The 16,113-nt window shown below is 40.8% G+C and overlaps 1 protein-coding gene across 1 annotated transcript in view; it reads right to left on the reverse strand.

The window, feature by feature from the left end:
- Window positions 1-1,051: 1,051 nt before the first annotated feature.
- The window catches only part of Qpct (glutaminyl-peptide cyclotransferase), a 32,174-nt gene continuing 17,112 nt past the window's right edge, over window positions 1,052-16,113 (reverse strand). Inside the window, exons 3-7 of the mRNA XM_032908880.1 lie at window positions 14,893-15,171; window positions 8,294-8,470; window positions 6,394-6,493; window positions 4,849-4,965; window positions 1,052-1,649 (exon numbers count right to left, since the gene is read on the reverse strand). Of these exons, the coding sequence (XP_032764771.1) occupies window positions 1,504-1,649; window positions 4,849-4,965; window positions 6,394-6,493; window positions 8,294-8,470; window positions 14,893-15,171 (819 nt within the window). The 3' untranslated portion in view covers window positions 1,052-1,503. The remainder of the gene's footprint in view (window positions 1,650-4,848; window positions 4,966-6,393; window positions 6,494-8,293; window positions 8,471-14,892; window positions 15,172-16,113) is intronic.

Consider the following 16,113-nt stretch of genomic DNA (forward strand, 5'->3'; position numbering starts at 1 on the left):
ACAGTTCCAGAAATACGATGCCTTCTTCTGACCTCTAGGAGCATCAGGCACATACATAGTGCACACGTACACATGACAGGCAAAGAGTTGTACACATAAAATAAAATAAGTAAACTAAGAAAAAAAAACAAATTTAAAGTTAAGTTACAGAGGCACAGTATCTCTTATAACCTTAGAAACAGCATTGCAAGAGAAACTCTAGAAAAATTTAATGGTGTAAAATATGAAATTACAATGTTTTATATAGCCTAGTAATCATATCACTGTGAATAATTATGTAGTCACATAGCTAAAATTATATACTTTCCTCTCCTGCCTAGAACTTACATTTTAGCAAGTAAATTACTTTCCATTACTTCTACTGTTATTAAACTTAAAACCAAAAATATTTCCAAACTTATCCTATTCCTGACACTCTCTACCCACCCTTAGAAGAACAACTATTCACTCCATTTCCGCCCTGAACATAGGGAACAGTGGCCCCCAACTAACTTCATTTTTATGAAATGATCGATTTCCCTAAGTGTTCACTTACTCAAGATTGATACTTAATAGATAATTGTTTTCTGTCTCTGAAGATAACTCAGGATGCCTATGTGTCTCCAGGAAAAAAATGCTATTATCTACCAAACTAGAACAACAGAAAAACACACACAAAAAAGTTTCATAGCTTATGTGCTATTGTTATGATTTCTTAATATTAACTCTTGAGGGTATACTCTGTGGTCTTTTTCTGTTTTTATCTTAACCCAAGATACAAACAGGAAATACATGTCTTATAATTACATTAGTGGGGGAACCCCCCAAATTAGAGATATGGCTTGATTCTACCTAAGAAATGTGTGCAGTAAAGCATGAGACTAACCAAAAAGGCAATAGTTATTCTGTTAATGCAATGGGATTATACCTTGTGTCCTTTTCTAATGGATTTTGTCACCAACTATATCATCTTTACAAAAGTAAATTAAAGGTGCAAAAGTCTAGAAAACTGGACCATGCACTAAAACGTACACTTTTCTCATTTATGCACAAGAAAAACAAATTCACAATATACAATTTAATTCAGACTTTAATTCCCAAGAAATAAACTCCACAAAGCTTTTTTAAAAGAAACTTTAGGACTGTCAAAGTACATGTCTGTGTTTCATTACATATTATATAACACACTATATAATGTCACATATAAAACTACCACTATACGGTACAATGTCATTGTACTTAAGAATTGTTTGCAATTCTATGGCACTGGTAAGTCAATCTAACGTCATTTTAAAGCTTTCATCCAAAAGAGTTTCAAAAATTATTTTTTATTTCTTTACATGTCTCTTGTCTCTAGAGGAAACTTAGTGAGGGCATCATAGAATTCTACAATTCGCTGATCGCATATTCAAAGACACCTACAGAATGAATCTATAGGACATACAACATTTATCTGGCGTCAGATGGTTTAAACGATGTCTTGAAGTTGCTGCAGAAGCAATTACCAGAAACTAAATTCACATATTACAAGTGAAGATATTCCAACACAAAGACCTGAATGATTTTGTTGAGATTGTCAATGGTTGACGAGTGCAGATTTTCTTCATTGTCATCCATGGTGTGCCAGACTTCAGGGAAAGGAGAAGCTATCAGGTGAAGAACTGGGACACCTGTAGGAGAGAAGCAACTCATGAGTAAGAATTCCCAGGGGGTGAACTAGAAAGTGACATTTGCCGGCAAAGAAAGATTCATAAGCCACTCGGTAATTCATTGCTTCACAAGCACATCAAGGCTTGTCAAACAAAGGTCAATTAATCCAGTAAGGGAATGATAAGGCACTCATTGCCTGCAAAGCTCTTGGTTCAGGAGTGGAAGGCAAGACCTTGCCTATGTGGAGTTTATATTCTAGTGGAGAAAAAAATGGACACATACAAGACATAGTCATAGGCAATGCTAAAGCTTTTAAAAAATCACAGAACAGGGTATGAGGATAAGGATGGAGGTCAGGCAGGGGGACTAGATGAATAAGGAGCTATTTAAAACCAGGGAAGAGCCTCTCCAGAAGCTAACATTTGGATAGAGGCACAAACCCAAAAGAAAGCAGGCCAGGCACAGATCTAGGAATGTTAAGATCCCGAGGTTACCCTGAGCAGGGAAAGAGCACAACAATCAATATGGCCAAATCACAAAAAGAAGTGAGACACAAATGAGAGATGATTTTGAAACAGAATCAGAAAATGGAAGTCTTTATTAGGCCATGATAAAGCTTTCCATCTTACTCTATATGACAGCAAGCCAGGAGAATTAAAACAGTTAAGTATTAATATAATCTGATTTAATATGTTAAAAGATAATTCTATTTTATGTGAGAAAAAATGAGAAGCAATAGTAAATTTTAGAGACCAGTAGGGAGGCTACTTAAAAGTCACTAACTTAATTTAGACTTTCTCATTGTGACACAGGATATCTTTCTCTTTTTTTAATAATTTATTTGGTTTTGTCTCATGTGCGTTGGTGTTCTTCTTCCATGTGTGTCTGTGCAAGGTGTTAAATCCCCTGGAACTGGAAGTACAGACATTTGTGAGCTGTCACATGGGTGCTGGGAATTGAACCCAGGTCCTTTGGAAAAACAGTCAGTGCCTTTAACCACTGAGCCATCTCTCTAACCCCCCAGAATATCTTCTTACCAACCAGGCCACATCAAAGTTGAATAAAGGGCAAGAATATAGCTTAACTTTATGCAAGGCAAGGCAGGATGCCAGAGGATTCTGGGGTTTCCTAACTATGTTACGGTTATGAAGAAACAAAGATGCTGTCAAGATTTCAGAATGTCTCTCATGAGAAAAGAGAAGCCATGATGGCATCGTGGCCAAACTAACCAATTCATTATATTTAATGATTCCTATCACTCCTAGATTGCTGCAGATTGGGAGAAATGGGAATTATTGTGTAAGTTTAGCATTGTATATAAGATTCAACCTAAGCGACCATCATTAAGACTTAAACACCCATGAGTGCACGATTCAGAAGTGGAACTCAGAGAAATTCAGTGGAATTTAAGACAGCTCCCAGCACGCTGACTTGAGCAGCCGGATAAATGTAGATCATTTACTGAAAAGGGCAAGATGAGGAAAGGGACATTCCATGACACATATTCTTCCATATCAATGAACAATAATGGGCTCTATCATTTCATCTGATAATCCAAAGAAAGGAGCTGATAAAGGAATGGTCTTTTGTTTCATTTTATTTCATTTGTACTTATTAGCTTTAATTTTTCATAAGATATATTTTGATCATTTTTCTCCCTTTCTCAGCATCTCCAAGATCTCCCCCACGTCCCTACCCTCCCAATTTCATTCTCTCTCTCTCTCTCTCTCTCTCTCTCTCTCTCTCTCTCTCTCTCTCTCTCTCACACACCCACACACACACACACACATGAAATGGAGTACATTTTTTATCTTGGTCAATGGTTAACATACCCAGGGTCACTCCACTGGGGAAAAGAAATCCCCTCTCTCAGTGGGTATAAATTGCAAATAGCTTCTTGGCTAGGGATGGGACTTTTTAGTTAGGGGCATGTCCAAGTACCTGGCAAGAAGATGTTAATGAACTGCAAGCTGCATTTGAATAGTACCTTCCATCAACAAAGACCAGGTGAGGGTGTATTTAGATGTCTCCTTATCACTTAATTTGTTTAATTATCTAACATTTATCTTATAGATATAAATTCATAAGGCACATGTTGGTCAAAACTTATTTATAGCAAAATAAGTATATTTCCTTTTAAAGATAGGCTTTCATTCAAATTAATTTAGTGTCTATTTTAGATCTTTTAAAATACTTTTATATGGGTCAAAACATTAACATATAAATTTAATTCATTCAACCTTAAGGAACATGGGCTTAGTGATTCAAAGTATACCAATATTATTCATGATTAATTTGTTTCTCAACTATATGCAGCAGTTGGAGACCTGGAACCTTTCACCATTAAAGAACACTATCTAATGGCACCAGGTTGCTAAATAGTTTGGGGAATAGGAAGATTCTTTATACATTAGGCAATGGTGACTGCAAAGACTCATAACTGGTTAAAGTGAGGAAAATAAATGACTGTTGAATGGTAAGCCATGATATAAATTAGGCATTTATATTCTGTATGTCTCGGTAAGCATCAAGGAAAAGGGATGATAAAGATGGAAGGAAGGGGAAGGACGGGAGAATGGTATGAAATGCTAGCATGACGGGAGAATGGTATGAAATGCTAGCATGACGGGAGAATGGTATGAAATGCTAGCATGACAAGGCTACTGCACTCTTGAACTCACGACAGCTGTGACCTTTACAGGATCTTTGTAAGACTGGGCCCACAACATCATGTCATGGAGAGTAGAAGATCTCACGAGGCCTCACCCCTCCCTGAGCATTTGTACACAGTTATAATGGTTGGTGTGGGAGGGAGAGACATAGAGTGGTGAACGTACTAGTAAGGTGCCCATACTTCCATAAATAAACTCTCATCCACCCCCCCCGTAAGGAACCCTAACAAAACCCACTGGCTCATTAAAAAAACACATGAAAGGGGAGGGGTCAAGAGGGCAAAGGGAGAGGAATATGATCAAAGTACATTATATACATCTATACAAAATGTCATAATAAAACACTATATACAATTAACACAAAATAAAAATAAAAGATAAAAAAGAATGTGAAAATAATATTGTTTTAAAATTTCAAAATGCACATAAAATATACAATAAATACAGTAGCCACAGTAGAGAAAACACAATGCACAACAATACACACATACACACACACACACACACACACACACACACACACACACAAACACACACACACGGTTACCTTTTCTTAAAAATGGAATGTGGTCATCCTGGATAATATTTCCATAACCAAAATTCTGAAAATATTTCCTCTCCAAAGAATGATCCTTGAGTAAACCCAACTCAGAGAGCTGCTGTTCTGTAGACAGAAGTCAGACGTTAGATGAGCATCTCATTGTCTCTGTTCAAGACTCAGAATACGACCTTATTTAGGGAGCTTGAAATCTTATCACGCGTGGAATTTTTCTCTAGATATGTATCAGCAAACATAGCCACATCTATGACAGTAAGAGTCTACACTGCACCCATGACAGTAAGAGTCTATTCTGCACCTATACATCACTTTGGAGTAGAGGAGAATAGAGACAAAGAGTCACACATGACACTGGCGGTGCTGGTGAAAACCTCTTTAAGAGTTGATGCTCAATAGAAAAATGGAGATTGAGAATGAGAAAGTAAGAGTCAAAGGTGTTGGGAAAACTCAGGTGCAGATGTTCATAGAACCAGGTAGTGCATGGGGAATGCCTATGGAGGGATGTGGGGCCTAAAGTGGACTATGCAAATGGAGTAAGATGAAGTCTATCATCCTGGCCACTCTGTGGAGAGAAGACTACTGTGACGTCTGTCAGTGATTCTCAAGGTGTGGTTCCTTATTGGCAGCTTCAGTATCACCAGAGAATAATGGAAAGATGCAAATTAGCCACTATGACCTCTGACCTAATGAATCAGAAATCCAGGGTACAGTCCAGTAATCCATGCATTCGCATGAACTCGGGGATTCTGATGTGTGCTGAGATCTGAGAACCACTGACCTGCCCTCACAACCCATCACTCCTGTCTTGTTGTATATAACTCATGTACATAACCCATGTGCTGATTGCTACAAAATGGTCAGATATCATGAGATGATAAAACAAGGAAATAATTCCAGGGATCACTGTTCATTTTTGTGATAGTTAAATTTCAAGGGTAAAACAGTATCAACTAGGAAGCAAGTACAATGGGAGTTTAAGAAAACTGAGGAAGCCCCAACTACCACCAAATAATAGTATTCTTATCTATCAATACTTATATTTCCTTATCCATGGGTTACATTTTTCTTATACAATTAAAGAAATAGTTAAAATGTAAATTCCACAAACAAGGACAGCGCAATAGATTTTAATCACACTTAGGTACAATTTATTGATGTGTGCGTTTCAGAAAAGGAATTAAGGGAGGCACACGGACTCCTTGGTAGGGAAAGACAAAGGAAGAAAATAGAAGGAGATGAATTTGAGATGGAAAATTAAATTAAATTCCAGAGTATCTTTTGGCATCATTTCTAAGAATCTATAAATGGAGTGTTTTGACGTTTGCATTTCAAAATAGAATTCCACCTAAGAAACTAAACTGGGCCTGCTGAAGAATTAGGAATAATAAACTAATTGGTAGGGCAAGACAAATGCCAGCGAGGTAGGTTAAATATTTAAATAACACATTTAAATCATAAACTGTGAGTTTTAAGGTGTGGTGCTTGCCAGTAGGAAGAAACGGCGCTTTGCTCTTTAGTAAGTGTGATGCTTACCAATTGCTTGAAGTCTAGTAAACCATCTGGTAGTCTTGGGGAAAAAATTAGGAAATGTTGGATTTGCTGCTCCAATTAAATCCAGTAAGACCAACAGATCCTAAGAGAGAAAAATACTGCTGTCATAGTCACCCAAGCATATTTCAAACCCATCGGCAGAGAAAAACAGTCAAAACTAAACACATTTTAATAATCAAGAATCACACAGAGAGCTTTTTTTAATGAAAAGGGGGGTTAGTAACACTATTTGCTAACCATTTTAGAGAACACTGCAGATCTTGCTTTTGCAACATGGTTAAATGGGGACGTATTATGCATCGAAAGAGCATAAGTAAAATAAACTAAAAAGGGAGATTTGAGGCATATTTTACGGTTTGAGAAAAGGATACGGTTGCTCTGTGTTCGCGTGGGAGTTCAAACCTGTCTAATTTACGCCATTATCATTGGGCATTTTTAACTTTAATCTGTAATGATAGGTGAGTATGACAGAAACTATGACTCATACAGGGATGTAAGAATTCCTTTAAAGGAAACTGTATACATCATGCTACCGGATCGCTATTTCCTTGTGTAGCAAACAAGGAGATCCATCCGGCTACTCTCCGAAGTCTCCTAGCTCTAGCCTGCCAAATTAAGCCAATTTCTCTTAGCTCATTTTAGCCATAAAACATCAGCAGGCAGGAGGACTCACTTCCTGAAGACCACCACCTAGAATAAGGCCTCCTGAATTAGCAAAATAAGCGAAATACTGTGTGGGTGACTGCCTACTGTGAAACCTGACATATACTAGATCAATGTTTTCAGGTTTGAAGATTCCAAAGACATGGTAGACATGAATGATATACACATACATGTATGTGCAACTGAAATATATATTCATTCATTTGGGAAAACGCTTGTTTGAAATAGGAACAAGTTCATGAGATTGGCTAGGTCTCTGTTTGAGAAATGGATGGTTCTTTCCATCACTGTGGATGGTTTATCTGGGCTGATAGGTAACTATTAACTTTCTGCATCAACTCTTATTTGTCTGAACCCCTTTGAGCGGCTCAGGCACAAGTAAACAAGTGATGACCATTTGCCTTTGACTCACAGTGAGCTGTCCGCATACCCCAGAAAGTCATGCTCACATAAGGAGCGTTAAAGAACCTAGAGGACACCGGTTGCTCATTTGGTTCATAGGATGACAATCAGCAGGCATGTGTGAAGGCAGGGTTGGGGGTTTAGGAAGTGTGTCAGAGACAGATAGAGAACACTGGGAGGAATGACTTCCCGAGAGTAGCATAAGCAGGGTGGGGTATGGACTTGGTGACGGAGTGAAGATCGATCGAGTACGGGAAGAGAGTCACAGGAGGACATTTACAGAAGGAGAATCATGGAGGTTAGAGGCTGGACCCATATTTAGTAATTGCAGCAGAATTTTAAAGCAACCTCAAAATGTCTCTACCCTCACATCATAAATGCTACATTAATCTACCACATCAAATTAAACATCCACACTGCAGCCACTGTAGTGCTTTAAACACAAGGGAAATTCCTCTCTGTCCTCTTTCCTCCCCTTGCCGGGGTTCCCAGCCTCCTCTGTCTGGAAAGAGCCTTTCTCTCTCTCCATACTGCATACTGGTGGGGCGGCCGCTCTCTCTAAACCATACTGAATCTAATGGCTCCTTAATCTCGTTTCCACATCCTTTTAATTAAGCTCAGCCAAACACAGCTTCTAACACAGAATCATTCTTTCTAGGTCTGGGATTCCTCAAAAATCCAGTGCTGGCCAAGGAATGTTCCACAATAAACAGTGCTCTGAGGATTTCGTGGCTCTTTAAGTCTTTACTTGGTCTCAGCAGCCTTTGCTCTGGAGACAGGGACTGAGCTACAGAGCCAAGGAATTACTCAGACTGACCATGCCATCCAGTTGGTTGGTGCCTCTTGATCCAGGAGGGTGAGGGCTTGATGCCATCTTCTGAGCTAAGTGCCGAGACCCATACAGAGAATCTTGAGGAGACCAGTGAAGAAAGGCCTCTTCCCCATCAAAGAAAATTAGCCGGAGCGAGAGATCCGGCCTGGAACCGGAGACATCCTGGTTAAAAAAAAAGAACAATTCGAAAAAAATAAAATAAAACCAATGGAAACTAGCTTCGACCAATCACAGACTCCCAGACTGTATATTCAAAAGCACTTAGTGAGGACATATTGACCTGGGATTGTCTTCAGAGAACTCTATGAACAGTACATCCTGAAAGATGGGTTCATGACGATCGTCAGTGGAAACGAAGGGCAAAAAAATGCTCCGGTCGATTAAAAAGGAACATTCTTTCCTAGTAACTGGGCAGAAAGACAGATGTTCCATGAAGAGAAGAGGTCTGAGCAAATGAAGATGGGCCAGAAGTTGCTTGACACCACTTCCAACGCAAGCATCATCCTCTTGCATGTGCCCTCACTCCCTAGCAAGCTGTTACACTGTGGGGTTGCTGTGATGAGCATGGTGACTTGCCACTGAATCTCCCCCTCCGGTGGATATGTTGCCCCAGCTGCAGCCTCTCCTGGAATGCACCTTCTGGGAGCATCCTTTATCCCATGACTGCATATTCAGACACCTGAGCCTCGCTATGGGCCACCACCTCCATGGCTTCCCAGAAGTTAGCTGAGGCTGTGGTAAAACCTGCTCTGCAGCTCCACGGCTTGCTCCTCCTAATCCCGTCTCATCCCTCTCCCTGCTGCCAGTGGTGATCCAAGGCCACTCCCTACTCACTGACCTGGATGCTCCTCCTCAGGTGAGGTTCCGCCTCGGAACGCGCTTCCTGGGAACCCAACCTAAAACAACTGGGTGCCTTCTCACCTCACTGGAGTCTGAAATTTGTGATTGGATCTAAGTTCAAGAGTCTGCCCTAGGAACACTGTAGGGACAGGCAGAATAATTCTAGTGTTTCTCTTGAGAGATCCTATGCATTTGGCGTGTGAGGAGAGAGAGAAAACAAATACATAGGTATGGTATGCAATGTGCCAAGGGGCTCAAGTGTGAAACATACATTCATTGTTAGGAAAACTACCAAGGTTTACCTTTTTTAATTGGGCTATGACTCTCCTATACAGATCAGTCCGTTTGGTATTCAAATCCCCAAGCCCACTTAATCTCACCTCTTCACTGCCACACTCCTCTAATGACCCTGTTTACTCCATTTTGGGCCAGATTTCTGGCAATCACTCCAGTCCCTCCCTTAAGTACACTGTCATTTCCCCTGTCTCCCTTCATAGTCACGCTTTCATGGGACAAAGTAATAATAAAATGGAGTACTATCCTCTACCTATTCTGTGACTATTCTCCAGATGCTGAACCTGGCTAAAAAAAAAAATGAACCACCATGCCATTTCCTAGCTCAAAACCCATGAGCCTGGGGCTGGAGAGATGGCTCAGCGATTAAGAGCACTGACTAACTACTCTTCCACAGGTCCTGAGTTCAAATCCCAACAACCACATGGTGGCTCACAGCCATCTGTAATGAGATCTGATGCCCTGTTCTGGTGCATCTGAACACAACTACAGTGTATTCATATAAATAAGTAAATAAATAAAATTTCTTTAAAAAAAAAATCCATGAGCACAAATTTTGATACAGCCTTTCTGTACTGTGCTGTACACACGCAAATACAGTCATTCACTCACCCTGAGCATTTCACACTTTTCCTTCCCTAACCTGCAGCTCCCCAGCTCAACCATCCTTACTCCCAAGTGATGGCCTTGATTCCTTCCTGCCAGTCTCCTTAGACACCAATCTCCCCACATATGCACTAAACGCCATCTCCTCAAGGGCATTGCTTTAGCAAACGCCATTTCTCCTACATCAGGTTTTCTGTCTCTGCTGGATAGTTCTATGGGTTCGCTATCTTTGTTAGCTGTTGGCCTTTTTTTCCCATTTGTAGAAAAACCCACCGGAAGAGTTTTATATGTGCAGTGTTCCTGAGCCTTATTCTTCAGCACCATTTTTTTTTAGTCCTGGGTGTTGAACCAGGAACCCCAAACATGCAAAGCAATTGCTCTACCAAATGAATCATGTCTCCCTGAAGTGGTAATAAATTAATCCGATCTAAACTCCTGAAGGGTGTGTGCATGCTTCTCCTACTGCCCTAATGTTGTGGATTTGTAAATGAAAGACACACACACAGCCTTTTATTTTAATATGTCTTAAACAACTCAATGGTTGGGCACTTCCAAACCTTCCTAACACACTCTCCCTTCCAATATTCCTGAATTATTAATTACTAAAACCTATATTTTATCTTGGAAGCCATAGACCCAGGCCTGTAGCCTCCTGGGCCATGATTCCCAACTCTTACATGTTGGCAGTTTCTCTGTCTCTCCGTCCTACACTTCTCAGGCTGGGACTTTCTCTTTCCTCAGCAATGGTGAGTCTCCTTCTCCCTCTCATTCCTTGTCTGGGAACCTCAAAGTCCTGCCTCTGTCTCCCTGCCCAGCCACTGGCTGTAGACAAGCAAATGTCCGTGTAATTTGGGAACCCATAATGTGAGCTTTAAATCAAATCCACATCTCACCCTTTTTGTCCATTAAAAAGGCCTTTTCTCTTAGATATACATTGAACATAGTTATAACAGTTCCGTAAACCATAAGGTATGATATACACTAATAACATCTAGTTTATCAATTTCGTCAACTTAGGTACATTACTGTAACATCGATCCAAACCTCCCCCAGGATTTCCATGAAGTCTGTTCTTAAGTCTATCCCTCCAGGCTTCATCTCCTCCATCTACTGAAAGCTGTGCCAAGAACACCTATGACCTACACATCGCTAAATTCAAAGGTCAGCCCTCGGTCTTCATCACCCCTGACTTACTGACAGCATCCAGCAGAACTGATGCTCTATCCTGGGTAAAATCCCTCCATCTGACGCCTAGAAGAACACGTTCTGCCTACCTCCTTCAGGAGATGGAATTTAGTGCATGAGTGGGGAGCTTGGCATCTAATGAGACGGGCAAGAAGAGATTGAGGCTATAACTTGGGAGTGGGGGTGGGCAAGGTAAGGAACTGCAGGTTAGGGAGAGGTGGAGTATGAAATAGCCACTGTGAGAGTGAATGGACAAAGACTCCTTCATGTCTCCTCCCTCTGAATGTCAAAGAGCACCAGGACTTGCTCCCTAGTTGTCTTCTCATCCCTGCTGGCATCTATTCGTGGATACCTATTCTGAAGTGTGTGTGTGTGTGTGTGTGTGTGTGTGTGTGTGTGTGTGTGTGTGTTCTCACATCTAATCTCCAGACCAACCACATATCAGCTGGTAAATTAACATCTCCACACAAATGTTTAATAGACAACTCCCACACATGTGAGCACGCACGTACATAACAGACGCTACAATTTTTCAGGCACGACCTCATTGTTTTCTAGTTTCTAGGGTTTCTACTGAGAAGTCCAGCATCACTTTCAGCTGTTTATATGACCTGGAATGGTCCTGCGAAGAAACATTGATTTATTCGGGATTTTTTCCTTCTTTCTAGAAAAGATATTTCCTCTACTTCAGAGTCCTATGCCCTTTGTGCCTTTCTTGAAAGTAGTACTTTTAATTTCAAATTTTCCAAGACTTTTTTGCTATGACGTGATTACTATGTTATTGAAGACGTTTATGAATATAAATTCTCTCATCTCTAAGGATGTTTAAATAGCATCTAGCTATCTTCTGCTGCCCCTTGTAGCATCTATCCTATTCCCTCCAATTTAATGTTCCAATTTGCATAATTAGTTTTTTTTTTTTGTTTTCTTCCACAGTGGAAACTGTTCTCCAACATCTGGCCACGCCTGGTGTGTGTTTGTCCTGAAGAACAAGGTACTAAAATGTTCACTGGAGACACAAATTGGTTGGCTCTACTGTAGTCACTTTAGAGTAATCTGGTGTCTATTCAGTGTTCTCATTTAAGATGGCCAAATGTCCCCCTTGGCATCCTTGTCTGTGGCATCTGCATTCTCTGGAGACAGCTTCTCCAGTCCTCTGTCTGCTGCTGGCTTTCTGGTGCTAGGAATGGAAGAAAAGCCTGAAGACCTCGCTGTTCAATCTGATAGTTACCTAATAATCTGCTTGGTCTCCCTAGGGTTCCTCATTACTGCCCTTCTTTAAAGCTTGTCCTCCCAAGTCCAAAATACCCTTGGTTTAAGTTCTTAGACATTTTCTGAGAGCTAAGAGAACATTCACCTCCCCTGCCTGGCACGAATTTGGAATCTATACATCTGTATGTTTCTTATACTCACACACACACACACACACACACACACACACACACACACACACACACACACGCACACACACCCTGCCTCACATCTGCCTTCCTAAGTGTACCAGACCTCTAACTACCTCCCCTTAGGGTTTTGGTACTTTCTGAAGCTTTCCCATTTCCACAAGGAGTGTGGCTTCTCCCCATTCTGTTGTGACATCCACTTGTCTCCATATTGTGGTTCCTACTAACACACGTTCCCTAGTTTCTTCAAAAACAGTTTCCCTGGTTGCTTTAGAGTGGTACCAGATAAAAGAAAAAATAAGGGTTTGGGAGGTTTGTTTCTTCGTGGATTGTTTTCTTTTGTATCCCTGGCTGACTTGGAACTCTGACCTAAATTAGGCTAGCCTTGAATGCCTCCCAAATAGATTAGGAAATTTGATGCTTTGTATTCCATAATAGTTGAGCCTTTATAATATCATCACCAAAACCTTCAAAGCCATGTTGGTAGCACATTCCCATAATCCCAGCTACTCAGAAGGCTGAAGGAAGACTGCAAGTCTTATTTGACTTCCGAGAGGGCCAGGCCAGCCTGAACAATTTACTTAGATACTGTCTTAAAATACAAAAGCAATCTAGGACTGGGTCTGTAGAATGGGCACATTTACCCACATGCAGGAGACCTTGGCTTCAACCCAATTACTGAAAAAGAAAAAATACTAAAACGTCAGGCCACAAAGATCTTCCTGGTATCCAGGCATAAAGCTAAATTAGTAGAAGTTGCAGGCCATGATTCTTTTCCCACCACTTGTAAAAAGAAACAAAAGAACAGCTTGCCTCAAGGGACTTTGAATCAGCACTCACTAGAGTCTACTCCTGTCTAAGTAAACTAATGCTGAGAACGGAATGAATCAATGTAAGTCATTCCACTGCTTTTAAGTGTCATCTGGCTGTTGACTTTCCAGGGAGGCCCGTGGGCCCTTACGCCTGAAGAAAATGAAAACTACCTCTTATTGGACAGAACATCTCTGGCTGGGCTTGGCCAGAAGGCCTCTGCTTTGGGCGTGCACAGAATGCTTTGGTACCAAGCAGTCTGGTTCCACCCTCTTGCTCCATGGCTATGCTGTTTTATTTGGAGCATTAAATTTATTTGTGACAAGAAGGAATGTGTCTTTAAGTCTCACCTCACTCATTCCATGTCTTTCTTTTAGAAAGTATAAAAAAAATGGCATGCCTGCCTATGAATTCCCTCAGGAATGGTTACCAGTTCAAATGAGGGCAGGTCCTGGGACAAAGGCATTACAGAAGGCCCAGAAAAATGAAACAGAACTGTGAAAAGGATATGAAGAGGGTATAAACAATCCTTGCTTTCTTCAAATTCAGCATATCCAGCAAAAACAAAACCAAATATCTCTATTACTTCCATTACAAGATAAACCCTTCATTTCTTTACCTTCATTGTATCAAAAGCTAAAGCCTAGGGTAGTGGGGAAGCATTGGTTGCCTGTGAACCAAGCTTTTGTATTCGCTTTGTCATGTTTACTGAGCAGTATCAGAATAATCCATCCTCATCTAGGTCAGCGCCCCCCAATGCCCCCCACCCTGTGCACCCTTAAGAACACAGTCGGAAATCAAACCTGAGTTTCCCAAAAGCATTCTGAGCTGCAGGCATAACAAAAACTCTGCTACGCTGTGTAAAACTGAGCCCTGATTCACAGGTACAACCACAACACACTTCTGCCATGTGCTTTTCATCTTGGTATGCCTGATTTAGCCACACACTGGAGATCTCCCATAACTCTACCCCCCAAACTCCAGAGTCCCCCTCTCTCCCAGCAGAAGGTGATGATGTTTCTCGGCTATGTAAACAAGAAGACTCACTAGAAAACATAATCCACACTTCAGCCAGCACCATTTTCTTCCTTATTTCATTATTTGAAAAAAATTATGTTCAGTTTGCTCAGTTTAATATATATTCAAGTCTGATATATATTATATATGTGTGTGTGTGTATGTATGCATATACGGAATCAGTTGATGAACCCATTATCATCTATCTGTGAATTAATGCCCATGATAGACACTTCAAGTCATGTATGTGATCTTCCAAATAATACCTCTTCCATTTCATATTTTTTTAACAAATTATTTTAAAATGTACCCCAAAGTTTCCAAATGACCTTCTCACCCCAAGGAGTCTAGAATTCATGGAGTTGGTGCTGACTTTGTTTGTTTGTTTGTTTGTTGTTTTATCCTAGGAGTCAGCAAAAAGAAAGCAGATACCTTCAAGGAATGGAGTTTCTTGTCTAAGGCACGAGCGAGTTCCAACATCATTGCGCAAGGCACGGCTGAATCAGTGGCTCCCACAAACACTCTGCTGTCCCATTGAGGAAAGTATTTGGAGTCATAGTGGCAGGCAAGGACCAGGTGTCGTTTCGCTTCCGGATTAAGGGTGCTGATGATATTTGAGAAGGACCGATATCCGTAGGGCGTCCTACTGAGGAAGGTGTCGACTTCCACGACCCACTCAGCCTGAAGTCTCTGAATTCGCTGCATGATGTGCTGAGCAAAACAAATGGTTCCCATTGGTTAGCTGTGTCTCTACAATCAGATGTGATGCTTTCTTTTGTTGCTGTTGGAACAACAGCCAGCCCAGGCTAGACTGAAAATGAGGATATGGTGAGGCCCTAGGCTAGAATTGAATTTGTGGTAATCCTTCTTCCTCATCATTCCAAGTGCTAGTAGTAATGGCATGCATGCCTTGCATGTTTATTGATAGTAATAGCATTACTACATAGTTGTTATTTTAGTTAATAGCAATTCCTCCTTGAAAGAAGAGGTCGTCTCCCTCTCTCCTAACCTTTAGCCTACTTATCCACCCTGTTCAGTTGTCAATATTTACCAACACTAGCAGTCAGATGTGGATCTTTCTATGTACTTCTCTTGGATTGCACAAACCCTCCAGCATACAAGCACATATATTTGAAAGAGGAGTGTGTTCTTTTGTAGGAAAAGCAGAATACTTTTTATACCATTCTACCCTTGTTTTGTCCACTTAACAATCTATCGTTGTGGCCACATCTACGACTCAGGGAACAAACTCAGCTCTGCACTCCTGAAGACTACTGTTAACATTTGTAAGAAGCCAAGATGCTCTGTTTGAGAAATCAAGCATATCGGATCTATGAACTTCCAGTCTAAGCTTTCAAGGAATTACAAATGGCCTCTGTGCTCATGTGCCAAATTACAAATGGCCGCTGCGGGTGTATGTGCGCATGAGCATATGTGGTCCAAGTCCCGAAATGCTTCATGAGTATTGAACACTGGGAGAATATACTAGCACTCGCCTGCTGAGAGCTTTAGAGAAAGTTCTCATAGCAACTGATGGATGGGCATATGGTCAGACCCTACCTACAGTAAGAATCAATGAGCAACTCGAATCTCAGATTTCTTTCTGTATCCAAGGTAGGTCCAGATCTGTAGACCAGAGGAATCGCTCAGCAC

The sequence above is a fragment of the Rattus rattus genome, chromosome 7 (assembly GCF_011064425.1).
Source record: "Rattus rattus isolate New Zealand chromosome 7, Rrattus_CSIRO_v1, whole genome shotgun sequence".
NCBI lineage: Eukaryota > Metazoa > Chordata > Mammalia > Rodentia > Muridae > Rattus > Rattus rattus.